Here is a 26698-nt window from a genome sequence, read left to right on the forward strand (position 1 = left end):
CTCTACGCAGGGCTGTCCTTGAAGCTGACCCAGAAACTTCAGCGGGTGCAGAATGCCATGGCGAGGCTCCTTACGGGGTCCTTGCCGCAGGATCACATTCATTCAGTGCTTTACCAACTGCACTGGCTCCAGGTGGAGTACAGGGTCAGGTTTAAGGTGCTGGTTTTGACCTTTAAAGCCTTATGTGGCCTAGGACCCACGTACCAACGGGACCACCTCTCCTGGTATGCCCCACGGAGGACCTTCAGGTCCACAAATGACAACATTCAGGAGGTCCCGAGCCTCAAGGAGGTTAGATTGGTTTCAACTAGGGCCAGGGTCTTTTCAGCACTGGCTCCGACGTGGTGGAACGCTCTGTCACAAGAGACTAGGGCCCTACGGGACTTGACATCTTTCTGCAGGGCTGGCAAGACAGAGCTGTTCCACCTGGCCTTTGGTTTGGACTCGGTCTGACCCTTATGTTTCCCTCCCCTTATGGTCTTGATTTATCAGCTACTTTAAAATGAGGCTGCATTTTAAATTGCATTTTAACCTGTATTTTAAATTGGTCCCCCCCCCTTTTCCTTTCCCCCAACCTCTCTTTTACCCCTATTATGTTTTTACTGTGATTTTATTGGTGTTAGCTGCCCTGAGCCGGCTCTGGCCGGGGCGGGCAGGGTATAAATAAAATGTATCATTATTATTATTATTATTATTATTATTATTATTATTATTATTATTAATCCCACCTCGTCCATGTGGTGTGGGCTGCTGTCCCACAATTTCTCCTCCCTAATCCCAGAGATTCCCTGCGCATTTGCTGCGGCTCTATTCGGATTTTCAAAGCATGTGACTTTGCGGCTACACAGTGACGGAGCAGGCAATTCCCTCCCTCCCTCTCCCTCCCGCTTTGCTTAACGTCCAACCTGATGGAAGAGTTCTGTGGACCTTGAGAATGGCTTGCGCTTTCCTGACGTCTTGGTCAGCCCTGATAAAGCTATTTATTGCCTGGTTGTGGACATGAGACGCTTTCTAGGTCTTCCCACTCAGCCATTTTGGCATGTGGTTCAAAGGCAGAAAGATGCATTTTTTTAAAGAGTCTGGGCGTAATCAGGGTGGGTTGTAAGGCAACTACAGCCACATTCACACCTCTGCCGGATTCAAGTTACAAAAAAAGAGATTCCGACTAAACACCAGGAAGAACTTTTTGACAGTAAAATCTGCTTGACAGCGAAACAGTCCCCCGGGAGGTTATGGCCTCTCTTCCTTGGAGGTATCTGAGCAGAGTTTGAATGGCCATCTATCATGGATGCTTTAGCTGAGATTCCTGCATTGCAGGGGGTTGAACTAGACGACCCACAGGACCAACTCTATGGTTCTATAAACAGTCATGGTTTCCCCCAAAGAATCATGGGAACTGTGGTTTGCTAAGGGTGCTGAGAGGCCTCTATTCCCATCGCAGAGTTACGACTCCCTGAGTGGTTTGATATTGAGCAGAGGGCCTTCTCGGTAGTGGCGCCTGCCCTGTGAAACGCCCACCCATCAGATGTCAAGGAAATAAACAACTCTCAGACGTTTAGAAGACATCTGAAGGCAGCCCTGTTTAGAGAAGTTTTTTATGTTAGATGTTTTACCATGTTTTTAATGTTCTGTTGGGAGCCACCCAGAGTAGCTGGGGAAACCCAGCCAGATGGGCGGGGTATTATTATTATTATTATTATTATTATTATTATTATTATTATTCCCTCTTCACAGGGAGCTCTGGAAATTGTGGCTCTGTGAAAGGAAGAGAGGTCTTGCCTAACAACTCTGAGCACCTTTAACAGAACACAGCTCCCAGAATCCTTTGGGGGAAGCCATGACTGTTTAAAGCGGTACCACAGCACGTTAAATGTACAGTGGTACCTTGGGTTACAGACGCTTCAGGTTACAGACTCCGCTAACCCAGAAATAGTACCTCGGGTTAAGAACTTTGCTTCAGGATGAGAACAGAAATCGTGCTCCGGCGGCGCGGCGGCAGCAGGAGGCCCCATTAGCTAAAGTGGTGCTTCAGGTTAAGAACAGTTTCAGGTTAAGAACAGACCTCCAGAATGTATTAAGTACTTAACCTGAGGTACCACTGTACGTGTGAGTGGGGTACATGTGTGCATCAAAATGTCATTTTCCTAGACAGTATGGAACTGTGAAACTCCAGTTTGTGTGTTGTTCCCCCGCCCTTTTCTAACACTTCCCCTCTTGGTGGGTGCTCTGATGTCGCACGAGAAGCGAGCGGTCGCTGAAGATCTTCCCGCAGTCCGAGCACCTGTAGGGCTTCTCCCCGGTGTGGATCCTCATGTGGACCCTGAGGTTCGAGTTGCCGCCGAAGCTCTTCCCGCAGTCCGTGCACGTGTAGGGCTTCTCTCGCGTGTGGGTCCTCTCGTGCACCAGGAGGCCCGAGCTCTGGCTGAAGCTCTTGCCGCAGTCCCTGCACTTGTAGGGCTTCTCTCCCGTGTGGATCCGTTGGTGCCGGATGAGCACCGGCCTCTCCCGGAAGCTCTTCCCGCAGTCCGTGCACTTGTAGGGCCTCTCGCCAGTGTGGGTCCTCCGGTGGACTATCAGGTTGGAGTTGTCACAGAAGCTCTTGCCGCAGTCCGAGCACTGGTACGGCTTCTCACCCGTGTGGATCCTCTCGTGGGTGATCAGGTACGCCCTCGTGCTGAAGCCCTTCCCGCAGACGGAGCACTTGTAGGGCTTCTCGCCCGTGTGGGTCCTCTCGTGGGCCTGCAGGTTGCACTTCAGCTGGAAGTCCTTCCCGCAGTGGGCGCAGGACTTCTGCCTCTCGTGAGCCGGCTTCTGCGACTCGCTTTGTGCGGGGACGGTGAGCTGGGCTGCATTCCCATCGAATTCCACGTACCTGCCCTGGGAATTTATAAACTTGTCCCCTTCTTTCTCGGGGTACGCTTCCTCCTGGCTGGCAGACGCTTCGCCCCGATTGGGCCAGCCAGAGGTATTCTGCCCGCCCCTTCCTGACAGCACCCAGTGCGGTTCCCGTTTCCTGGCATTTTCTTGTTTGTTCTGCTCCTGCCCACCTCCTGCTGGAATAAGAACGAACTGTTTCAGAAGGACTGGAGCAAATTTATATTTTATATGAAAGAAAATTGTAAACATTTGAAAATGTTTGTAGGTTTGAATTGAAATGCTTTGTAACGTGAAAATAAGGAACCGATTTACATATAAGGAAGTAATTTTTATAAAAAAGAAGAAGATTTAAAGTAAAAAAGTGGTTATAGAAATGCGAAAATTTATAAATAGATGTTTGGAAGTCAGGGGGGGCCACCAGGTGGCGCATTGGAAGATGGCCAACAGTAACATCTCTCCGACCAACACGAGGTAATTAAGAGGCTGCTATGGGAAGTATGCAGCCTTCCGCCCCCCCCCCAAGGAGATGGGGGGGACTGCCTTGCCAGCGGTGTCCATAACGCACCCCCGGATTCGAAAGAAGGGGGTGCCAGTCACTTGGCACAAGCCCTCGGTGAAGTCGGCTCTTCCTGATGCTGTCTCCAACCAGCGCCTGGGTTCGCTTTAGCTCGAAAATATAATTGGAAACATATAATTGGAAAGAAGCTAAAGCACATACATCAAGCGAAGTTCAGGAGATAAGAATGCTGATTAATGGATCTCAGTGACTGGAGCGACGGGCGGGACAAATATATCAAGTGATGAATCACCATTAAGAGACTGGTATGTTTGGAGCAAAACGGAAGGGGGGTGGAGGAAAAAACTTTTATTTTCTTTGCCTTATGTGAGTATTAATAACCCTCCACCCCAGAAAGAAGATCGTTGCATTATATTAATCACAAGCAGGAATTTAAGAACTGTGTGGAGTGAATCATTGATCAAAGATAGGATTGGTAAACATCGGAGTACGGAGGAAATTTTTTTGACACAGTTTTAAATGGCGTCTCGCTAAGACAGGCTTGTCTAAGAAATACGGGGGGGAGGAGGACCAGGGTCATCGGAATGTGAATGATGATTGGAATGTGATCTAAACCTGGCAGAGCCCTCTGTGATATACTTGGCAAGCCTGGGAAAATTAAAGGACAGACCGAGGATAATTTCTTTACGGAAGTGTGGAATGGCGTCTGTCCCTATGTGATATGATTTTTGGAGAGTGTACCCCCAATAAAATTTAAAAATCTAGCTGTATAATTTGGAACTAATGTGATTTGGAAATAATGTGATTTGATTGGCCTGTTAATAAAAATTATTTTTTTTTTTTAAAAAAAAAAAGATGTTTGGAAGTCAGAAAGTGGGAGGGAAGGAAGTCGGTACTCTGTCTGAGCAATGCTTTATGTTATAGATTCATGTAATGAAATGTAACTAGATTTGGAAAACTCAATAAATTAATTTTTTTTTAAAAAAGGAATAAGGAGAGAATCTCAGTGTTATTTGCTGTTTGCCTGTTAGCTACGAAGCCATGTTCAAAGGCTTGCTATTAATGTGCAGAGCCCTGAGGAGCTTGGCACCAGGTTACCTGAAGGACAATGTTCTCTGTTTAGACTTTGTTCAGTGTGAGGGCCACATTCCCTTCTGCAGAACCTTCTGAGGGCCATATGCCAGTGCTGGGCAGGACCAAAGGAAAACATGGGAGAAGCAATGTGGTTAAAACTCTGCCACCAGGAATCCTTACCCAGCAAGGCTGCTTCTCTGTCGCCTTCCTGTTTGATCTCTCTGAAGAGAGGCCTTGGCCAGGCGCCCAAGGGAGACGCCTCCACTTCAGGGATCTTGGCAGACCCCTCCTTGGACACCCCCGGCACCTGAAACAGAGGGAGAGATTGTTCTTACTTATCCAGCCCCAGCCCGGTGGGCATGGCGCTTCGCTCCTGCCCCAAAGGGCTTACACTAATTTTTTTTAAAAAATATATAGGTGGGTGGGAGAGGAAGGGAAAAATGTGTGATTATTTCGGTTACTGTAGGGCATACTCAGACCATTCACAGGCTAGAAGCACACACCCACACCCTGGGTTTCAGATACCTGGGACCTTCTGCTTGCTAAGTGTGGACAATGAATTAAGTTTCTTCCCCATCTAGCTTAGTGTTGTCTGGTCTGACTGGCAGCAGCTATCAAGGTCACATGCAGAGGATTACAGTGGTGCCTCGCAAGACGAAATTAATCCGTTCCGTGAGTCTCTTCGTCTAGCTGTTTTTTCATCTTGCGAAGCAACCCTATTAGCGGCTTAGCGGATTAGCGCTATTAGCGGCTATTAAAGGCTTAGCGGATTAGCAGCTAAAAGGCTATTAGCGGCTTAGCAGCTTAGAAAAAGGGGGGGGGGAGTGAAAAAAAATCGGAACACTTGCAAGACATTTTCGTCTTGCGAAGCAAGCCCATAGGGAAGATCGTCTTGCGAAGCAGCTCAAAAACGGAAAACCCTTTTGTCTAGCGGGTTTTCCGTCTTGCGAGGCATTCGTCTTGCGGGGCACCACTGTATTCCCATCCCTTGTGGTCAGGCCCTTTTTCGAACTGAAGATGCCAGGGAATGATCCTGTGAATATTTCTGTATCCGAAGTAAGAGCTCTGCCACTGAGCTACTGTCCGTCCATTAAGGCCAACATTCACCCCACTTAAAACACTAGGAGATCATGTTGAATAGTCATGGCTTCCCCCAAAGAATTATGGGAGTTTGTAATGGGCACTGAGAGTTGTTGGGAAACCCCCTTTCCCCCTCAGAGGCCGTCAATTCCCAGAGCTCCCTGAGAAGAGGGATTGACTGTTAAAGCACTCTGAGAACCGCAGCTCTGAGGAAAACGGGGGTTTCCGAACGATGCTCAGCATCCTTAAATCACAGCTCCCAGAATCCTTTGGGAGAAGCCGTGACTGTTATAGTGCCTTAATGTAGGCTGTGAATGCGGCCTGTCTCTGCCCTCTCCGCAACTCCGAAAGCCTCACAGGTAGCAGGGAGAAGCAGAATATTCCTCCAGATATTCCTGTATGCCACAGGAGCGGCAAGGATCCTAACTGCTAAAAACTGGGGAAAAGAAATTGTGCTAACGAAAAAGGAATGGCAAGACAAATTGTTAGAGAGTTTCAAAAAGCATGGGGAAAATGCAGAGAATACTTCACAAAACAGTGCCCTAAAATACATACCTGGACTTGTTTCGATTAATGTCTGCAGGAGACTTTGTGGATACTTAAGTTATTAGAAAAATCTTAATAATTATTCATAAAGGAAACAGCTTATAAGAAGTAAGTAAGGAGGCCAGATACAGGATCAAGGAAGTCTTTTATTTGGTTGTTTGTATTGTTGTATGTTATGTTTATTGTGTGTTATGTTCACGTTTAATGAGGGTGGATTTCTGTATTGGGGTGGGGTGGGGTTTATGTTATGTTGTAAATAAAACTTCCAATAAAAAAAAGAGGAAGGTAGCAGGGAGAAGCAGACACTCACCTGCTCGGGCCGCTGCCTTAGCAGGAAGTCTTCCGCCAAGGCCACCGCTCGCGAGCAGCTCTCTGGCCCGCCTTTCCTGACCCAGCTCTGCATCTCCGAGGGCAGGACAGCCAGGAACTGCTCCAGGATCACCAGCTCCAGGATCTGCTCCTTGCTGCGCCTCTCCGGCTTCAGCCACCAGCGGCAAAGATCCCAGAGGCGGCTGCAAGTCTCTCGAGGCCCCTCGGCCTCCTGGTAGCCAAACTGCCGGAAGCGCTGGCGCTCGGCGTCCATGCCAGTGGCCACGCCATTCTCCTCCTCCCCCAGGACCTCTTCCTTGACTTTCCCAGACTCTCCTGTCTCTTTGGCCAAGAGGCTGTTAGCCGGCTGCTGGGCTTCTCTGCAGGGCCCTGGAAGGAGAGGGGTTGCCATCTCGTTCCTCATATGCGGCCTGGCGCCATCCATTCCCACCGAAGGAGGCAGGACGGGGTGGGCCTCATCCCGCAACGCCAATGTCCGCTGGTGCTGGTTTCTCCCGTCGGAGTGGGAAGACTCCATCGCTCTGAGGAACTCCTGCAGCTGGGTCTCCCATGGCTGCTGCAGCCCCTTCTGTGGCTCCTGCTTGACGTGGCCCGACATGTTTCTCTCCCAGAATTCCCTGGTATTCCTGGCCTGCATGACGTGCGGGCCATTCCCCACTCCTGGGTCAAGGGCTGCTAGGTCCGGTTGCTCCAATTTCACTCCCTGTTGAGGCCCAGCCTCGGGCTGGAGACCCAGCACCAATCCGTCCCTCGGCTTGGCTGCCATTTTATTTCTTCCCAGCAAATGTCCGCCCGAGCCCAAGTTACCAGTTCTTTCCGCAAGCCCAGGCTGTGAAGCTTTTGACCTCACGAAGCTGCTGGGTGTGCAGACATGCAAGCGGTTTGGAAGGGAAGTTTAAGCTTCCTGAGGAGGGAAAAAAAGGAGATATATATTAATTTCATAAGAATACAAGACAAGCACTGCTAGATCAAACCAAGGCTAAACATATCCACTTAATACCATTCCACAATCATGGCTTCCTGCAAAGAATCCTGGGAACTGTAGCTTGCTAAGAGTTTCCTAGGGGCACGGGTGACGCTGTGGTCTAAACCACTGAGCCTAGGGCTTGCCGATCAGAAGGTTGGCGGTTTGAATCCCCGCGATGGGGTGAGCTCCCGTTGCTCGGTCCCTGCTCCTCCCAACCTAGCAGTTCGAAAGCACGTCAAAGTGCAAGTAGATAAATAGGTACAGCTCCGGCGGGAAGGTAAACGGTGTTTCCGTGCGCTGCTCTGGTTCGCCAGAAGCAGCTTAGTCATGCTGGCCACATGACCCGGAAGCTGTACGCCGGGTCCCTCGGCCAGTAAAGCGAGATGAGCGCCGCAACCCCAGAGTCGGTCCCGACTGGACCTAATGGTCAGGGGTCCCTTTACCTTTAACAACTGTCCATGTCTCTTAAAATGGAACAAGAGTGTTTTCAAAAGGCGTGAATGTCATTCTCTGTCGCCCCAGGGGATCGGACTAGATATAGGGCTGCCACATGTACTAGGATTTCAAATGCAGAATTGAAAATTTGCCCTTGATCTTAGGCAAGTCAATTGCAAAATCGTGGTTTTTTGGAGGTTTGGTAAGAAAAAAGCTCAACGACTTTGGGGTCTTCCTAAAAAAAAATCATTAACTTTTGGGGTTTCATGGTTTTTACTTTTTGAAATATGGCAACCCTAGACTAGAACCTGTAGGAGGAAACCGCAGGGAAGATGCAGATTTTGGATAAATATCACAAGAAACCAATGGCCTCTCCTTCGCTGGAGATGTTTAAGCAGAGGCCGCACAGGGATGCATTGAACAAAAGCATTGAATAAATTACATCCCTGCTCATTTCTGGCCGTATAATTCTATGAACCTGGGACTTTCCACATACAAAGCGGGGGATCTACCCCTGAGCTATGACATATTCTTCATTTAGCAGAGATTTATTTCACCCTCCTGCCCATGTTTCTCCTTCCATGCCTGTGTTCATACATATTCAATACAATCAACACCCACAGCTCTTTCAGGGAATAAGACTAAGGCCTGTTGGGCCAGGACCTGGGAGACCAGGGTTCAAATCCCCCTCGGAACATGAAGTTCACAGGGTGATCTTGGGTAAGGTTACCAGACGTCCCCGCTTCCCAGGGACAGTCCCTGGATTTACAAATCAATCCCGATTCAAAATCAATTGAAGTTGAAAAATCATAGAATCATAGAGTTGGAAGAGACCACAAGGGCCATCGAGTCCAACCCCCTGCCAAGCAGGAAACACCATCAGAGCACTCCTGACATATGGTTGTCAAGCCTCTGCTTAAAAATGTCCCTGGATTCATTGAAAAAAATCTGGTAAACTTAATCTTGGGCCAGTCAGCAATTCTCAGCCTAGCCTACCCCCAAGGGCTGTTCTGAGGATAAATTGGGGAGGACTATGTCTTCCACCTTGAGTTCCATATAACACCGGTCTTGAAAGACCTACACTGGCTCCCAGTGTGTTTCCGAGCACAATTCAAAGTGTTGGTGCTGACCTTTAAAGCCCTATACGGCCTCAGCCCAGTAGACCTGAAGGAGCGTCTCCACCTGCATTGTTCTGCCCGGACACTGAGGTCCAGCTCCAAGGGCCTTCTGGTGGTTCCCTCGCTGCGAGAAGCCAAGTTACAGAGAACCAGGCAGAGGGCCTTCTCGGTAGTGCCACCTGCCCTGTGGAACGCACCAGATGTATAAGAGAAAAATAGAACTTTTAGAAGACATCTGAAGGCAGCCCTGTTTAGGGAAGCTTTTAATGTTTAATAGGTTATTGTATTTTAGTGTTTTGTTGGAAGCCACCCAGAGTGGCTGGGGAAACCCAGCCAGATGGGCGGGGTATAAATAATAAATATATTATTATTATTATTATTCCTCGTATGTAAGGTGGGATATAAAATATAATTAGTAAATAAACGGCCCACCTAGTCTGGCATTCTCTTCTCACAGTGGCCAAACCAGACACCCCAATGGGAAACCCCAAGCAGGACATGAGTGTAACAGCACTGACTCCTCCCACTTGTGATTCCCAAAAATTGATACCAGAGGCGTATCCTGCCTTTGCCAGTGCAAGGAAAACACAGACACTGCGGCTGGCAGCCACTGAATGCTTTATCAAGCCAAGAAGCCTAAAATCACAGAATTGCAGAGTTGGAAGGGACCACAGGAGTCATCTAGTCCGGCCCCCAGCAATGCAGGATTTTTGCCCAAAGTGGGTGTCAAACCCACAACCCTGAGATTAAGAATCTCATGCTCTATCTCCCTAGGTCCTTGATTCAGAGCGATCCAGCAGAGGAAGGGCGTGTGTGCATGCAAAAAGGCACCATCACCAGCTAACCCCAGTGCAGAAATCCAGCAGGTGCAGCTGCTCCCAAACACAGAAATGCCATGATGGAGGAAGGCTTCACCTGTTCAACTTCTGCCTGCCACCCAGTTACGAAAGGCACAGAAGCCCAACCGGAGACTCTCTCTACTGAAATTCTCCATCTCTTCCTGCTGCAAGCCCACTCCCCCCCCCCCCCACTCACCTGATCTTTCCTAAAAAGAACAAGGGAGGCGGGAGATCAGCACCGCTGCTCCTCCTGCAGCGCCTGGGAAATTTAAACCCCTGCTTTCCCACAGGAGGCGGGGCAGGAAGTGAGTTGCGCTCTCTTCGCATCCCTCTGCTCCCAAAGCTTCTTAGTATCTCTAGGAAATGCAAGTCTCCATGAACTTAACCCCTTTGGTGAACGGCCATAAAGCAAATTGCTCAGAAAGCGGAGGGCCATTTCTGTTGAGCATCCCTTGGGATCACAGCCCGGCATCCTGTTTCAAGTCACAGTGGCCTGTGGGAAATCTTCAAGGAGGACCAGAGCAAATGTGGTTTCGCACTGTGGTTTCCAGCAAATGGTATTCAGAGGCATAATTGCCTCTGTGTGGTGTAGTAGTTAAGAGCGGTGAACTCGTAACCTCGGGAACCGGGTTCGATTCCCTGCCCCTCCACCTGCAGCTGCTGGGTGACCTTGGGCCAGTCACACTTCTCTGAAGTCTCTCAGCCTCACTCACCTCACAGAGTGTTTGCTCTGGAGGAGGAAGGGAAAGGAGATTGTTAGCCGCTTTGAGACTCCTTAAGGGGACAAACCTAGACAGTACAGTCATACCTCGGGATGCATACGCTTCAGCTTAAATATTTTCGGGTTATAATAATAATATAATAATAATTTATTATTTATACCCCGCCCATCTAGCTGGGCTTCCCCAGCCACTCTGGGCGGCTTCCAAAAAAATATTAAAATACTATAATACATCAAACATTAAAAGCTTCCCGAAACAGGGCTGCATTCAGATGTCTTCTAAAAGCCTGGTAGTTGTTGTTCTCTTTGACATCAGGTGGGAGGGTGTTTCACAGGGAAGGCGCCACTACCGAGAAGGCCCTCTGCCTGGTTCCCTGTAACTTGGCTTCTCGCAGTGAGGGAACTGCCAGAAGGCCCTCGGAGCTGGACCTCAGTGTCCGGGTAGAACGATGGGGGTGGAGACGCTCCTTCAGATATACTGGACCAAGGCCGTTGTGCTCCGCGGCAACCCGGACATAATGGAGTGCGTTACTTCCGGGTTTCGCCGCTTGCGCATGCGCAGATGCTCAAAAGGACATCACGCGCATGCGCGGAAGAGGCGAAACGCGACCCACGTACGTGCAAATGCACATTTGTGTCTTACGTTCGCTTCAGGATGCGCACAGGGCTCTGGAACAGATCCCGTTCGCATCCAGAGGTTCCACTGTATCTTAAAAAGCAGAGACATCACCTTGCCGACAAAGGTCCGTATTGTTAAAGCTCTGGTTTTCCCAGTAGTGATGATGTATGGAAGTGAGAGCTGGACCATAAGGAAGGCTGATCGCCAAAGAATTGATGCTTTTGAATTATGGTGCTGGAAGAGACTCTTGAGAGTCCCATGGACTGCAAGAAGATCCAACCTATCCATTCTCCAATACTTTGGCCACCTCATAAGAAGAGAAGACTCCCTGGAAAAGACCGTGATGTTGGGAAAGATGGAGGGCACAATGAGAAGGGGACGACAGAGATGGTTGGACAGTGTTCTCAAAGCTACCAACATGAGTTTGACCAAACTGTGGGAGGCAGTGGAATACAGTAGTGCCTGGCGTGCTCTGGTCCAGGGGGTCACGAAGAGTCGGAAACAACTAAATGACTAAACAACGTTTATTATTATTGACTATACTGTTTATTCTCCCCTGGCCCCAGGGCACTTCTGTTGGGTCTCACACCATCCTCAGAATGACCCTGTGAGGTAGGCTAGAAGCAGAGTTTCCCATGCAGAAAAAAAGGCAGATTCCTCTGGGGACAGCTTGATTTACGTCCGATCCCAGTGATGGGGAATAGGGGAAGCCAGACAGGTGGGGTATCAAAGGTTTACAGCTCCCCAGTGCAGAAAACTGGGGCTAGGGGGTGTTTCTGGAGCTGTATTCAGAAATGTGGAGGGCCAGAGGCTCTGCTTCAGTCAGCCTCCGGCCCTCCAGATGTCAAACTACAACTCCCATCAGCCCCAGCAAGCACGGGCAATGGCCAGGGATGCGGGTGGTGCTGTGGGTTAAACCACAGAGCCTAGGACTTGCCGATCAGAAGGTCGGCGGTTTGAATCCCCGTGACGGGGTGAGCTCCCGTTGCTCGGTCCCTGCTTCTGCCAACCTAGCAGTTTGAAAGCACGTCAAAGTGCAAGTAGATAAATAGGTACCACTCTGGCGGGAAGGTAAACGGTGTTTCCGTGCGCTGCTCTGGTTCGCCAGAAGTGGCTTAGTCATGCTGGCCACATGACCCGGAAGCTGTACGCCAGCTCCCTTGGCCAGTAAAGCGAGATGAGCACTGCAACTCCAGAGTCGGCCACAACTGGACCTAATGGTCAGGGGTCCCTTTACCTAACATCTGGCGGGACAGTGATTCTGCACAGCTTTGTACCTGCTGCATTAACTCACATCCCCGTCAGTTGTAGCTGCAGCAGAGCAGCCCAGTGTGTTTTGGGGGCTGGGGGGGTGGGTGGGCAGAAATTCATGGGGTGCATAGGGAGCAAATGTTTGGGGAAGTGGCACTGGTTGAATTTCTGCCTGCAAACATTCTGCTGCCACCACTCACCCAGTGGGGTGCACAGAACTCGATTTGGAACAGAGCAAGGGCAGAGAACCATTTTCAGGTTTTCCCTGTTGTTGTTGTTTAGTCGTTTAGTCGTGTCCGACTCTTCATGACCCCATGGACCAGAGCACGCCAGGCACTTCTGTCCTCCACTGCCTCCCGCAGTTTGATCAAACTCATGCTAGTAGCTTCAAGAACACCATCCATGGACAAAGACAACAGGTTTTCCCTACTGGGGGCCAAATGCAAGTGGTGGAAGGAGCCGGGGCAGAAGTGGGTGGAGCAAACGTGAACATTGCCTTTGCACAGTGGTGTCCACACATGCACACATGGCCCTCTCCACTCTCCATCCAGGCAATCACTGGAGCTCAAGGGCACATCCGCCAGGCCCAAAAACCCAGGGAGAATTTGAAGCAAAGTCAGCTGGAGGCATGGCCTGGGTAGAGGCTGCATTTGCCGCCACCCCCCCCCCCTATCACTGATCATCCTATCTGTCAGGGATGCTTTAGTTAAGATTCCTGCATTGTAAATTGAAATACTTTATTGTCACTTGTACAACTTGTATACAGTGAGATTACATGATCACCCCCCACTCAGCTCTCTTAGTCTTAATTCCCCTCCTTTACTGACGCACACCCACCAAACCTGAAAGTCAGTTGCCCTGTTGTTATCTTTTTATTCAGCAGCCTAACAGCCCAGGATAGAAGCTGTTCTTTACCCTGTTGGTGCGACTAATCATGCTTCTATATCTTCTGCCCAAGGGCAGGAGATCAAGAAAGTGCCGGCCAGGGTGTGAATCATCCCTGAGAATTTTCCTCACTCTCCTGAGGCAACATTCTTCTCCTATTTCATCCAGCGGATTCAAGGGATAGCCCATAATATCTTGTGCTGTATTCACCACCCTCTGTAGGCACTTCCTGTCAGATGATGTCAAACCAGCGCACCACACCGTGATGCAGTATGAAAGGACACTTTCTATTGTTGACCGGTAGAAGGAGATCATCAAGTGTTGATTGACATTGTTCTTACGCAATATTCTGAGGAGATGGAGTCTCTGTTGGGTTTTCTTAACCACCTGGGTTGTATTTATTTTCCAAGTAAGGTCTTCACTAAGATAAACTCCTAGGAATTTAAAGGAAGAGACTCTCTCCACACAGCCCTCCCTGATGTACAGCGGGGCTAGTTCTCTTCTCCTCCAAAAGTCCAACACCATCTCCTTTGTCTTGCTGATATTAAGGTGCAAGTTGTTCCCTAGGCACCATGTAGATATTTTTGCGACCTCCCCTCTATACGCTGATTTGTCTCCAGCTGTTATTAAACCCATTATGGTGGTGTCATCTGCGAACTTAATAATTGCAGATTATTACCGTAATTATTAATAATTGTGTAGGGGATATTCTATGATTCTATGATTTGTGAGCATATTTTCTGTTTTAGCAGAGCCAGCGTTAAGGCAGGCATCCTAGGCTGTGATCCGAACCCCACTTACCTGAGAGAAAGCCCCGCTGGATTCCATCAGGCTTCCTTCTGAGCAGATTTGTGAGGGCTGTGTTGTTGATCTTTCCCAATAGATGCCCTCTTTGCATCACAAGTGAAAAGAAGCAACACCTTTTAAGCCACATGACTTTGGGAACCCGTGACAAACTGAGGAAGCTATCAAGCTGATTTTGATAGTCTGTGTTCTCTACACAGACTGCCAGGGGCTCTCCAAGGTTTCAGAAGGGAAGGTCTCTCCCAATGTTACCTAGAGATGCTGGGGTTTGAACCAGGGACCTTTCTGCAACATCAGCATCCCGGGAGCTCAAGGTGGTTGAACTAGGTTTCCCTTGGGGTCCCAAATCTATGATTCTACGGTTCCAACGCTGCGTGGTAGCTTAGGCTGAGAGACAGTGACTGGCCAGCGAGTGTCATGGCCGAGTGGGGATTTTAACCCTGATCTCCCAAGTCCTAGGTCAGCACTCTAACCGCTACACCGTGCTGCCTATTTGCAGAGCAGATGCTCTACCCCCTTCCTCATTGCCTGAAAGTCCAGCCAGTCAGATTCGCTGGATGACCCCCGTTTCTAATGTTATGAGAGAGAGACAGCTTTCCTAGGCTTCGTACAAGACACTACCTTTAAAGCACATTCAGAGCGCATTCTTCCCACCTCAAAGAATTCTGGGCACTGTAGTTTGTTAAGGGCTGCTGGGCATTGTAACTGTGAGGGGTAAACTACAAGGCTCAGATTTCTTTGAGGGAAAGGATGTGCTTTAAAGGTACAGCGTATATGCAACCCTGTTCGCCTTCACCACACGAGTCATGGTTTTATAACAAACAATGCTTTCGACCCTGAGGTGTATATTTTCAGGACTCAACTTCTTTTTGTAATTTCAAGTTGTTTTACACTCTTTCTAAAATTAATTATGTTTTTTAATTGCTGCCCTGGGATCTTAGGGTGAGGGGCAGGTAATAATTTATAATAATAACAGTACTGCTACTACTACAACTACTACTAATAATAATAATACCCATGTAGCAGTTCGGAAGCACATCCAAGTGCAAGTAGATAAATAGGTACCACTCCAGCGGGAAGGTAAACGGCGTTTCCGTGTGCTGCTCTGGTTCGCCAGAAGCGGCTTAGTCATGCTGGCCACATGACCCGGAAGCTGTACGCCGGCTCCCTCGGCCAGTAAAGCGAGATGAGCGCCGCAACCCCAGAGTCGTCCGCGACTGGACTTAACTGTCAGGGGTCCCTTTACCTTTTTTATGTCACACGAAGAAACACCAAAGCGGAGGAGAAAGAATCACAACAGAAACACTTGAGAAAGTGCGTTACTAATTTTACCAGCGTTTCCTAAACTGCACATAGAAGCACCAGCTCACAATGTTATGGATTGAGACCAGGGGGTTTGGGAAGGCACCTGCCAGTTCAGATCCAAGTTTTTCTCTAGAAACATTCCCTGTGGCCGTTCATGCTTCCACCGTTCAGCTGTGATTCTGCTGATTCTGATTCAAAACGTTCTGAAGCCTTTCTCTCCATTATCAAGACTTTTAAAAATGACTCTTGTCTGAGGCAAATCCACATTTGGCCCTTGAATGGTTTAAGTGGTTTCTGTCACTGAAGTCACTGAAATCTGTTGGTGGTCGGCTGTGTAAATTGCTTCTCAAAATGTTTGTCCACTGAGCAGAGGGTTTCCCTGCTCAAATTAGCCAGAATAGCTTAGTTTGACAAATAGACCATCGTTCCTCACATTCAGACAAAAAAAGAAATGCACAGCTGTCTAGCCTTATGTGGCTACAAAGATTTTGAGCATACAAGGCTAACTAAAACGAGGCAATAGGTTTTATAAGCAGTTATAAACAGGATAATAGGAAGATGCCTTCTCCTGAACCTGACTGTTGCTCCATCTAGTTCAGTAGTGTCTACACTGACGGGCAGCTGCTGTCCAGGGTTTCAGGCAGGGAGACTCTTCCCTGCGGTCCCTGAAAATGCTTTTGGGCAATTGAACCTGGAAATTCTGCATGAAAGGCGGATGAGATAAGGCCCTTCCACCGAGCAAGTGGATTCTCTCATGTCTGCAGGCTGGTGGGATTTTGGGGGGCTCAGGAGACAAGCTGTGGTGTCTGACAGTGCCAAGGGATAAGTGCATTTTTATAATGGAATGATAATTGTTCCTGGAGGAGTATTTCCACCTCCATCATTCAGCCCGGACACTGAAGTCCTCCTCTGAAGGTCTTCTGGCGGTTCCCTCACTGCGAGAAGTGAAGCGACAGGGAACCAGGCAGAGGGCCTTCTCGGCAGTGGCGGCTGCCTTGTGGAACGCCCACTTATGGGTGTAGCTGAGGGGGCAGAAGGGCAGCTCCCCCCCCCATCAAGTAAATAAATAAAAATAATTAAATGAATCAGAATATTTGAAATTGAAATGCTCGCTGAGGTCACTTGGATGATGTGGTGCATTCTAGCAACTCAACTGAGCGATCGGCATGGCTTCCATGATCTGACCAATCGTGTTGCAGGTAGCTCAGTTCTGGAAGCTTCTCATCATTTCCAGCATTTCTCCTGAGAGCGCACACCAGCAGGGCCAGCCTAGAAACAATTGGAAGTTTCTATACAGCAGAAAGCCCTCAGTCGATGATGTTAATTTTTTTATTTAACTTCCTAGCTTTCAAATGACTGAAGGCTTTGACAGATTTTCCCCGAGCACTTAGGGTCAAAAGAAAGTAATTTAAAAGAACGGTTGTTGAGATGTTTCATTCTGAATCTGCTAGACAGAGCCAGACAGAGGAGGATGACAGGCGCGTGTCTGCCTCCCCCCCCCCCCCACATCAATCCTGGTTACACTCATGCATCCTGCCCTCAGATGCCAAGGAGATAATTATACGACTTTCCATAGAGATCTGAAGGCAGCCCTGCGTCGGAAAGCTTTTAATGTGCGACGATGTCCTGTGGTGTTTTAGCATACAGTGGTACCTCTGGTTAAGAACTTAATTCATTCTGGAGGTCCGTTCTTAACCTGAAACTGTTCTTTTTTTATAAGATATTTATTAAGATTTTCAAGAAATTACAGAATAAAAAGGAAAAAAGAAAAAATACAAAATAAAAATAGTTAAAAAAACAATTCAATCATCACATATTTTTCATTTGCTTATTTCCCGGACCTCCTCACACCTTCCTTCTATGTATTCCAGTTCAAATGATTATTTCAGCAAATCCCTCCCCTCTTCATTCATCTTAATCTTCAATTTTTAAATATTATAACATTAGATTTTTACCTATTAATAGTCCATTTTCTCATATTCCCTTATAACATTACAGCTAAAGACCACTTAGCTTCAATCCAACATCATTCTAACATTCATTAATTTTACAGTATTTCTGTAAATAATCTTTAAACTTTTTCCAATCTTCTTCCACCGACTCATCTCCCTGGTCTCGGATTCTGCCAGTCATTTCTGCCAGTTCCATATAGGTGATGGACTTAACCTGAAACTGTTCTTAACCTGAGGTACCACTTTAGCTAATGGGGCCTCCCGCTGCCACTGCACGATTTCTGTTCTCATCCTGAAGCAAACTTCTTAACCCAAGGTACTATTTCTGGGTTAGCGGAGTCTGTAACCTGAAGCGTATGTAACCTGAAGCGTCTGTAACCCGAAGTACCACTGTATTCTGTGGGAAGCTGCCCAGAGTGGCTGAAGCAAACTGGTCAGATGGGCAGGGTACAAAAATTACCGTATTTTTCGCTCTATAACACGCAGATTTTTTCTCCTAAAAAGGAAGGGGAAATGTCTGTGCGTGTTATGGAGCGAATGTGTGGAAAAATAAGGCAAAAATCAAACCGCGCTTCAGGGAGAAGGGAGCTCCGTGAGAGAGGAAGCTGTGGCTTTCCTGCATTCTGCCTCAGGGTCTTACTGCCCGCCCTCTCTGTTTCCTTGCTGTGTTTGCTCAAACGGAACAAAGAGCAGGGAAAGCCCCTCCCCTCCAGGCAAGTAGAGAGGGAAAGCAGAGCGTCCGAACAAAGAGCAGGGAAAGCCCCTCCCCTCCAGGCAAGTAGAGAGGGAAAGCAGAGCGTCCGAACAAAGAGCAGGGGAAGCCCCTCCCCTCCAGGCAAGTAGAGAGGGAAAGCAGAGCGTCCGTCCTTCTATCCTGTCCCTGCTCCGGAGGAACAATGTTTGTGAAGGGAAGAGAGATTACAGGTTCGGCTTAAAATTCTGATTTGACTTCCTGCTTTTTGTTTTTGGAGACACACAGCATTCAAATATGCTTTCTTCCATTTAAAGAGGGAGAGAGAGAGAGAGAGAGCACACGCTGGCTGGCTTGTGTGGGTGGGTGGGGGGAAACTTTTGCCTTCCTTTCCTCACGTTATAGCCCTCTCCTGCATTCTTAGCCTTCTGTGTTTTTCCTTCCCTCCCCACTTAAAATGTGGTTACAAAGCATGGATCCACATGGATCCTCAGGATCTTTGCATTGGGTCACCCCAAATTCACCATCAGAGCACACAGCATGCCCATGGCTACAGCCTGCCCCCCCCCCAAAAAAAATCACGCACCCACTGTTGCCTGGGGCTGCAATGGTGCAAAAACGTGGTTACAAAGCATGGATCCACATGGATCCTCAGGATCTTTGCATTGGGTCAGCCAAAATTCACCATCAGATCACATGTCTGTGGCCACAGCATGAAGCACAAAAATGATACGTCCACTGTTTCATTCAGAATATTTTTTCCCTTGTTTTCCTCCTCTAAAAACGATGTGCGTGTTATGGTCAGGTGCGTGTTATAGAGCGAAAAATACGGTAAATTATTATAATTATTCCTCCCTAGAGGATCCTGTCGCTCGTGTGGAGTCTCTGGTGTTTGGCGAAGTTTGACACATAGCGGAAGACCTTCCCGCAGTCCTGGCACTCGTAGGCGTTCTCTTCTGCGTGGACCCGTTGGTGCTTGGCAAGGCTTTGCTTGCTGCAGAACCGCCGGCGGCACTCTGCGCACTCGTACGGCTTCTCCCCTGTGTGGCTGCGGTGGTGAGAGACCAGGTGGGCCTTGCTGATGAAGGACTTGCCGCAGAGAACGCACCCGTAGGGCCTCTCGCCCGTGTGGATCCTCAGGTGCTTCACAAACTCCTCCTTCCAGCGGTAGGTCTTCTTGCAGGCCGGGCAGGCGTAGGGCTTCTCGCCGGTATGGATCCTCTGGTGGTTGGTGAGCTTCCCCCTCTCGCGGAAGCTCTTCCCGCACTCGGCGCACTTGTGGGGCTTCTGCCCCGTGTGGATCCTCTGGTGGCGGATCAGCTTGTCCCTGCGGCGGAAGCTCTTCCCGCACTCCAGGCAGACGTGGGGCTTCTCGCCCGTGTGCATCTTCTGGTGGCGGATTAAGGTCGATTTGTGCTGGAAGTTCCGGCCGCACTCAGGGCAAAGGTACTTGACCGCCACGCCGTGGAGCCCCGCCTCAGGAAGAGGCCCGTCGGCTTCCGACCGGTGCGATGGCTCCTCCCATGTCACCGCGGGAAGCCACTCCTGCTGCCGCTTCGATCCGCAAGCTTCCTCAAAGCTCTCGCACCTCAGCGTGAGGCGGCCGGCGGATTTGCCCAGGAACATCCTGCGTGCTTCCGCTAACTCCGAACCTCTTTGCTGCCCGACCTCTTCCTCTTCCTGGGACGTCGTACGGCTGTCTGAAGGAAAAGACACGGTTGAGTCATCGACACCCACCCCCGGCCAAATCATTTTTAGTTTTATTTAATAAGATTTAGATGCCACTTAAGAATAGTTCAAAAACTGAAGCAGTTTCCCATCTAATGTCACTTCTTCCCGCCTTATACAGTGGTACCTCAGGTTAAGTACTTAATTCATTCTGGAGGTCCGTTCTTAACCTGAAACTGTTCTTAACCTGAAGCACCACTTTAGCTAATGGGGCTTCCCACTGCCACTGTGCTGTCGCCGCACGATTTCTGTTCTCCTCCTGAAGCAAAGTTCTTAACCTTAGGTACTATTTCTGGGTTAGCGGAATCTGTAACCTGAAGCGTCTGTAACCTGAAGCGCTTGTAACCCGACGTGCCACTGTACATTCAAAGTAGTATGATACCACATTAAACAGTACAGTTGTACCTTGGTTCTGGAACGCCTTGTGACTCAAACATTTTGGCTCCCGAACACCACAAACCCGGAAGTGAGTGTTCTAGTTTGCGAATGTTTTTTGGAAGCCAAACATCCAACACTGCTTCCAACTGAGTGCAGGAAGCTCCTGCAGCCAACTGGAAGTTGTGCCTTGGTTTTTGATCGTTTTCGGAAGTTGAACAGACTTCTGGAACGGATTCCGTTCGAGAACCAAGGTACAACTGAATGGCCTCCCCCAAAGAATCCTGGGAAATGTAGGTGGTTAAGGGCGCTGAGAGCTGTTAGGAGGCGTCCTATTCCCCTCTCAGAGCTACAGTTCCCAGAGTTCCCGTGGAAAAGGGATTGATTGACTGTTAAACCATTGTTAAACTGTAGCTCTGTGAGGGGAATAAAGCCGTGTGTGTGTGTGTGTGTGTGTGTCGCTTAACAACTTTTGGCACCTTTAACAAACTACAGTTAACGGGATTCCTTGGGGGAAGCCATGACAAGTGCTTTGAATGAGTGGTGTGGCCTTCCTTTCGCTTACAAGTTTAATAATAATAATAATAATAATAATAATAATAATAATAATAATAATAATAATAATAATAATAATAATAATAATAATTTATACCCTTCCCATCTGGTTGGGTTTCCCCCAGCTCCCAACAGAATATAAAAAACAAGATAAAACATCAAACATTAAAAATGTCCCTAAACAGGGCTGCCTTCAGATGTCTTCTAAAAGTCAGATAGTTGTTTATTTCCTTGACATCTGGTGGGAGGGTGTTCCACAGGGCAGAAGCCACTATCGAGAAGGCCTCTGCCTGGTTCCCTGTAACCTCACTTCTCACAGTGAGGGAACCACCAGAAGGACCTCCTAGCTGGACCTCAGTGTCTGGGCTGAACGATGGGGGTGGAGACGCTCCTTCAGGTATATTATTAGCTCCTCCCCTTCCCTCCTCCCACTCCTGCTAGCTAAGTGACTCCATACCGATTGTTTCTGCATCTCTGTCGCCCTTCTGCTTGATCTCCTTGAAGAGTGGTCTCTGCCAAGCATCCGATGGAACTTGCTCTCCCTCGGGAGAATTCACCATCACCTCCACAAAGGGTCCCAGCTCCTGTAAGAAGAGCGGAAAGGTTTCTGTCAGAGCTGGGACAGGGAAAGGAGCCACTAGAGGAGGCATGGAGACCGGTGTGGGAGAAATTTCACCTGATTTTTGTTAAGAAATGTGTCATTTCATAAAGGTAAATTGCAATGGAATGATTGTGATGGAGCAGCAAAAAAAAGCTAATGCTATTCTAGGCTGCACCAACAGAAGTCTAGTGTCCAGATCAAGGGAAGTAATAGGATGGCTCTATTCTGCCTTTCAATGACAAACCTAGACAGCATCTTAAAAAGCAGAGACATCACCTTGCCAACAAAGGCCCATATAGTCAAAGCTATGGTTTTCCCAGTATGGAAGTGAGAGCTGGACCATAAAGAAGGCTGATCGCTGAAGAATTGATACTTTTGAATTATGGTGCTGGAGGAGACTCTTGAGAGTCCCATGGACTGCAAGAAGATCAAACCTCTCCATTCTGAAGGAAATCAGCCCTGAGTGCTCACTGGAAGGACAGATCCTGAAGCTGAGGCTCCAATACTTTGGCCACCTCATGAAAAGAGAAGACTCCCTGGAAAAGACCCTGGTGTTGGGAAAGATGGAGGGCACAAGGAGAAGGGGACGACAGAGGACGAGATGGTTGGACAGTGTTCTCGAAGCTACCAGCATGAGTTTGACCAAACTGGGAGGCAGTGGAAGACGGGAGTGCCTGGCGTGCTCTGGTCCATGGGGTCACGAAGAGTCGGACACGACTAAACCACTAAACAACAACAACATTCTGCCTTTGTCAGAGCACACCTGGAACACTGTGTCCGTTTCTGGGCACCACAATGAACCAATGAATTCAAGTTAAAAGAAAGGAGATACCGACTAAACACCAGGAAGGACTTTATCATTGGAGGTTTTTAAGCAGAGCTTGGATGGCATTATACCTCTGTGAAGGGCAAAACTACAGCTCCCAGGAATCTTTGGGGGGAAGCCATGACTGTGAAAAGTGTGATGAATATGCTTTGAATGCACAGCATGAGACTTTTAACCTCCGGGTCATGGGTTCGAGCCCCAGGTTGGGCAAAAGATCCCTGCATTGCAGGGGGTGGAAACAGATGACCCTTGTGGTCCTTCCAACTCTACCATTCTAGGATTCTACTGTGGCCAGAGTCCAACCGCTACACCACACTGCTCTACACACTATACCACACTTCCAGTTCACTCCCCCCCCCTTTGCCCCACCCACTCAGGTTAAACTCTGGTTTATCAACAGATCCAGGCACTCGGCCCCCACCTAATCTAGCAAATTCCCACGTGAACCTCCCAAACTTCAGGCCGGCCACCGCCCCAGTCACCTCCTGCCCCAATTGTTCTGCCTCTTGTTGCCTTAGCAGGAAATCCTCAGCCAGGGCGATCACGTGGGCGCAGGTCTCAGGCTCCCGTTCCCTGACCCAGCTCTGCATCTCCGGGGGCAGGACAGCCAGGAACTGCTCCAAGATCACCAGCTCCAGGATCTGCTCCTTGGTGTGCCTCTCCGGCTTCAGCCACCGATGGCACAGGCTCCGGAGTTGGGCATAGGCGTTGTGCAGACCCTCGGCCTCTTGGTAGCAGAAGCGCCTGAACTGCTGGCGCTGGGCCTCTGCCCCAACCACACCGCTCAGAAGAACAGCGGCCTTCCCTTTCCTGCTGCCCCTCCTCGCTCTGGCACCGTTTGGCGTGCCAGTCGCTTGCTGCCCTTCCATTTCGGAGGCGGGTGTCCTCTGTCGAGACCCCCACTCTCTGGCCAGCCATTTGCACGTCGTGAGCGCTCCCTCGAAGGAGGCGGGGAACACTTTGACCCCGTCCCAAGGCAGGGCCTCCTGACACGGCGGCAGGCTTCCCCACCCTGAGCGAGGGGACGGCCTCGCCTTCAAGAACACCTCGTTTTCTCGGGTTTCCCAATGCACTTCCTCCAGTTCCGGCTTGACATGGGTTGAGGCAGTCCACCCATGAGGCTCGCCGACGCACACCATCTGGATATCGTGAGTGTCGGCGTCAGCCGGGTCCTGAGCCTCTGTTTTTATCCCGCCGTGCTGTCCGAGCGCAACCCGGAACTGCAGGCTCAGGGATGGTGAGGCGCTTCCTCCCTCAGCGGCCATTTCGTCTTGGCCTTCCCTCAGCCGTGGCTCTTAAACTCGCAGGGCTTAGCAGACATCCGAGGGAAACATTGTACCGGGGCAGATGGCTAAGCATTCAAACATGAGGATCGGAGTCTCTTTTTGCCAAAAGTGGTACCTAAAGAAAAGTTGGGGGCCTTTTCGACTGGCGACTGGGCCTTCTCCCTAAAAGAAGATAACCGAGAGGAGAAAAAGCTGTTAAACTGCTGTTACTTTTGGAGCAGACTGCTTTCGGCTGAACGCTGCAGTTTATTCCATTTCCCTGTTAAGGTAAAGGTAAAGGTACCCCTGACCATTAGGTCCAGTTGTGGCCGACTCTGGGGTTGCAGCGCTCATCTCGCTTTATTGGCCGAGGGAGCTGACGTACAGCTTCCGGGTCATGTGGCCAGCATGACTAAGCTGCTTCTGGCGAACCAGAGCAGCGCACGGAAACATCGTTTACCTTCCCGCCGGAGCGGTACCTATTTACCTACTTGCACTTTGATGTGCTTTCGAACTGCTAGGTTGGCAGGAGCAGGGACTGAGCAATGGGAGCTCACCCTGTTGCGGGGACCTTCTGATCGGCAAGTCCTAGGCTCTGTGGTTTAACACAGCGCCCCCCGTGTGCCTATATTTCCCTGTTATTTTGCGCATAATATTTGAGCTGCAATGCAATGGTATATGGCACAAGTTTAGCACTTGTTTCCGTGTCATTTGATTCCCAAAGAAATCTGTTTGCATCCCCCTCAACCTAGTGGTGTTTCTCACTGCAATTTTGCCACCTTTTTCATGGATTCAGGCCACTGCCACTCATGTTGCGGCATGCACTGCACCCTCTTCGCATTTCAAGGTTCGCAGCTCTTTGTTTTTTGCCTGATGAGAAAGCATGACAACATTTTGGCGTCCATTGTCGTGCTGGAAAGGGAATTCTTTGGCAATTTCCTTTTAAAAAAAATGTTCCTTATGAAACTTTGTTAGTGCCCATTTGACCTAAAATAAACCTCTTTCTATGCATTTTGCCTAGTATGTACATTTTTGGCAAGCGACTTTCACAAACGGAAAATATTTTTCCTATATTCTATGTCTCACAAATATATGCAGTTTCATACACATCCTTTCGGCTGGGGAACGGCACTGCAAATTTCAGATAAGTGCACATTTTGAAGGATCCCGGTGTTTTGGTCACATATTATTTCCAGGAAGTGTAAATTAGGAGGGCTAAACAAATTATTGGTTTGCTTTGTTCTTGTTTTTATTATGCATTTGTGTTTTTATCTTGTATTTCAATGCTGTGAACTTCCCTGAGATCTATGGATGAAGGGTGGTATGCAAATGTAGCTAATAATAAAAATTAGTGAACCAAATTTCTACTCTTGCCCTAGATGTAGAGCTTTATATACATCAGTGCCATCCTGCACTGGCTGAGGCTGATGGGAGTTGTAGTCTGAAACATCTGGAGAACACAAAGAAATAATAGTGATAGTAATAAAATACTCTCCAGGTTTCTAGCTTTCCCTTTTTAAGGGAGAAGTATTCAAGACCCTTCCAGGGGAATATTTATTCATTTATTTAAGACATACTCTGCCCTTCCCCCAAAGGAGCCCAGGGTGGAAAATATGATTACAGCCAGGAAAATAAGTTTCGGCAAAGAGAGAAGGAAGAAGAAAGGGGGATCAAAATATGTAGGGGCCACCTGAAGCCTTATATCCTGGCTCAGATCAGAGGGATCACATCCAGGCTGAGAGCAGCAAGAAACGGGAGCCTTTAGGGTCATTGGCCCAATCCTGTGGAAAGCTCAATAGAGACCCAATGGATGCCTTCTCTTTAATCTTTAAACACCTGCTGCGAACTTTTCCATGCTGCCAGACTTATGCAGGCTACTAAAAATAGTTAGTGGGTGATCTTGGGTTTTCATTTTTACATGTTTCTTTAGTGTGTGTTTGTGTGTACTCGTCTGTTGTAAACGACTTTGATATTTTTTAGCGGCATACAAACATTTTTTTATTGATCAGATTGGTTTTGTCCGCCTGCCAAATTTTTGACCATTTGGCTTTCTGCCTTATGACAGAATTGCACACCACCCTGTTATGCCAATGAAAGCAGCTCAAAATGAACAGCGCAGCAAATACAATTTTCTCTTTCCGGGCACATTTGGGGAGAATGCCCCTCTCTCTTTCCACAGAGCAAAAAGGAATCCCTTTCCCCCCAGCTGTTTCTTTTCCTCTCCAACCCCAGTGAAACCTCCTTCCCCCCCCAAAGATCACCCCATTCTCCTTCCTCCAACTCACCAGCTCCTTGCAGCTGCTGCCCTGCAAACCTTCTTGGCAATGTCCTGCCAAGGCTCTGGGTTTCCTCTGTGGCAAAACACAGGAAAGGATTCCTCGCCAGGGCATTGAAGGGAAGAGGAAAGAAGATATTCCCTTGCAGCCGCCTGCCTTTCCTGGACTCTCTAGGAAGCAGAGAAGTGCCTGGGTGACGCTTTATTTTTTTAACCCTTCTTGCAGACATCTCTCTCTCTCTCTCTCTCTCTCTCTCTCTCTCTCTCTCTCTCTCTCTCTCTGGGACAAGCCACCATCACTCTCACAAGGCCAGCTACTCCTTAAAAAACAAACAAAGCCCTGGCCTTGAAGCAGCAGCGTGACAGGCAGACATCTAACAGGTGCAGCCAGGCACAGCTTAGCATTTCCATGCCAGGGGAGAGCTTTGCCTACTGAATTTCTGCCTGCCACTTGACAGACGCATGATCCCTTAGGGGAGAGGATAGTGGAAACCCCCATAATTCAGGAAGAGCTGTGTTTGATGCGCACGGCTAGATATTTATAATTTTATATTATAATTTTGTTTATAATTTTGCTTATATCCCACCCATCTGGCTGGGTTGGCCCAGTAACTCTGGGCAGTTTCCAACACATGTAAAAACATAACAACACATTGCATTTCCCCCTCCCACCTTCTTCTCTAAGGAGCTCAGAGGGGCGTACAGCAGGGGTAGGCAAACTAAGGCCCGGGGGCTGGATGCGGCCCAATCGCCTTCTCAATCCGGCCCGCGGACGGTCCGGGAATCAGCATGTTTTTACATGAGTATCATAGAATCATAGAATCATAGAGTTGGAAGAGACCACAAGGGCCATCGAGTCCAACCCCCTGCCAAGCAGGAAACACCATCAGAGCACTCCTGACATATGGTTGTCAAGCCTCTGCTTAAAGACCTCCAAAGTAGGAGACTCCACCACACTCCTTGGCAGCAAATTCCACTGTCGAACAGCTCTTACTGTCAGGAAGTTCTTCCTAATGTTTAGGTGGAATCTTCTTTCTTGTAGTTTGGATCCATTGCTCCGTG

General features: G+C 48.8%; 2 protein-coding genes and 1 long non-coding RNA gene across 6 annotated transcripts; all 3 read right to left on the reverse strand.

Annotated features, from left to right (window-relative positions):
* Nucleotides 1-717: 717 nt before the first annotated feature.
* Nucleotides 718-14182, reverse strand: LOC308580641 (uncharacterized protein). Of its 3 annotated transcripts, none has more exons than XM_081182594.1 (4): nucleotides 9980-10151; nucleotides 6405-7328; nucleotides 4649-4775; nucleotides 718-3050 (listed from the first exon to the last, which is right to left on the reverse strand). In XM_081182594.1, the coding sequence occupies exons 2-4, from the start codon at nucleotides 7188-7190 to the stop codon at nucleotides 2200-2202; spliced, it is 1764 nt and encodes a 587-aa protein (XP_081038720.1). In that variant the 5' UTR covers nucleotides 7191-7328; nucleotides 9980-10151; the 3' UTR covers nucleotides 718-2199. The 3 variants fall into 3 exon arrangements, with proteins under 3 accessions (XP_081038720.1, XP_081038719.1, XP_081038718.1); XM_081182593.1 differs by lacking the exon at nucleotides 9980-10151 and adding an exon at nucleotides 14061-14182 and having other exon boundaries at nucleotides 720-3053; XM_081182592.1 differs by having other exon boundaries at nucleotides 720-3053; nucleotides 9980-10149.
* Nucleotides 14183-15373: 1191 nt separating this feature from the next.
* Nucleotides 15374-17780, reverse strand: LOC308581301. The gene is made up of 2 exons (XR_014004947.1): nucleotides 17535-17780; nucleotides 15374-17064 (listed from the first exon to the last, which is right to left on the reverse strand). It is a non-coding gene; the product is annotated as an uncharacterized lncRNA (long non-coding RNA).
* Nucleotides 17781-18848: 1068 nt separating this feature from the next.
* LOC308580647 (uncharacterized protein) lies at nucleotides 18849-26085 on the reverse strand. 2 transcript variants are annotated; one of them, XM_081182602.1, is made up of 4 exons: nucleotides 25647-26085; nucleotides 22579-23544; nucleotides 21127-21253; nucleotides 18849-19711 (listed from the first exon to the last, which is right to left on the reverse strand). In XM_081182602.1, exons 2-4 carry the CDS (start codon nucleotides 23359-23361, stop codon nucleotides 18867-18869), a joined length of 1755 nt encoding a protein of 584 aa, XP_081038728.1. In that variant the 5' UTR covers nucleotides 23362-23544; nucleotides 25647-26085; the 3' UTR covers nucleotides 18849-18866. The 2 variants fall into 2 exon arrangements, with proteins under 2 accessions (XP_081038728.1, XP_081038727.1); XM_081182601.1 differs by having other exon boundaries at nucleotides 25643-26085.
* Nucleotides 26086-26698: the final 613 nt, after the last annotated feature.

Source organism: Podarcis bocagei (genome assembly GCF_964188305.1).
Source record: "Podarcis bocagei genome assembly, chromosome: 2".
In the NCBI taxonomy this organism is placed as follows: Eukaryota; Metazoa; Chordata; class Lepidosauria; order Squamata; family Lacertidae; genus Podarcis; species Podarcis bocagei.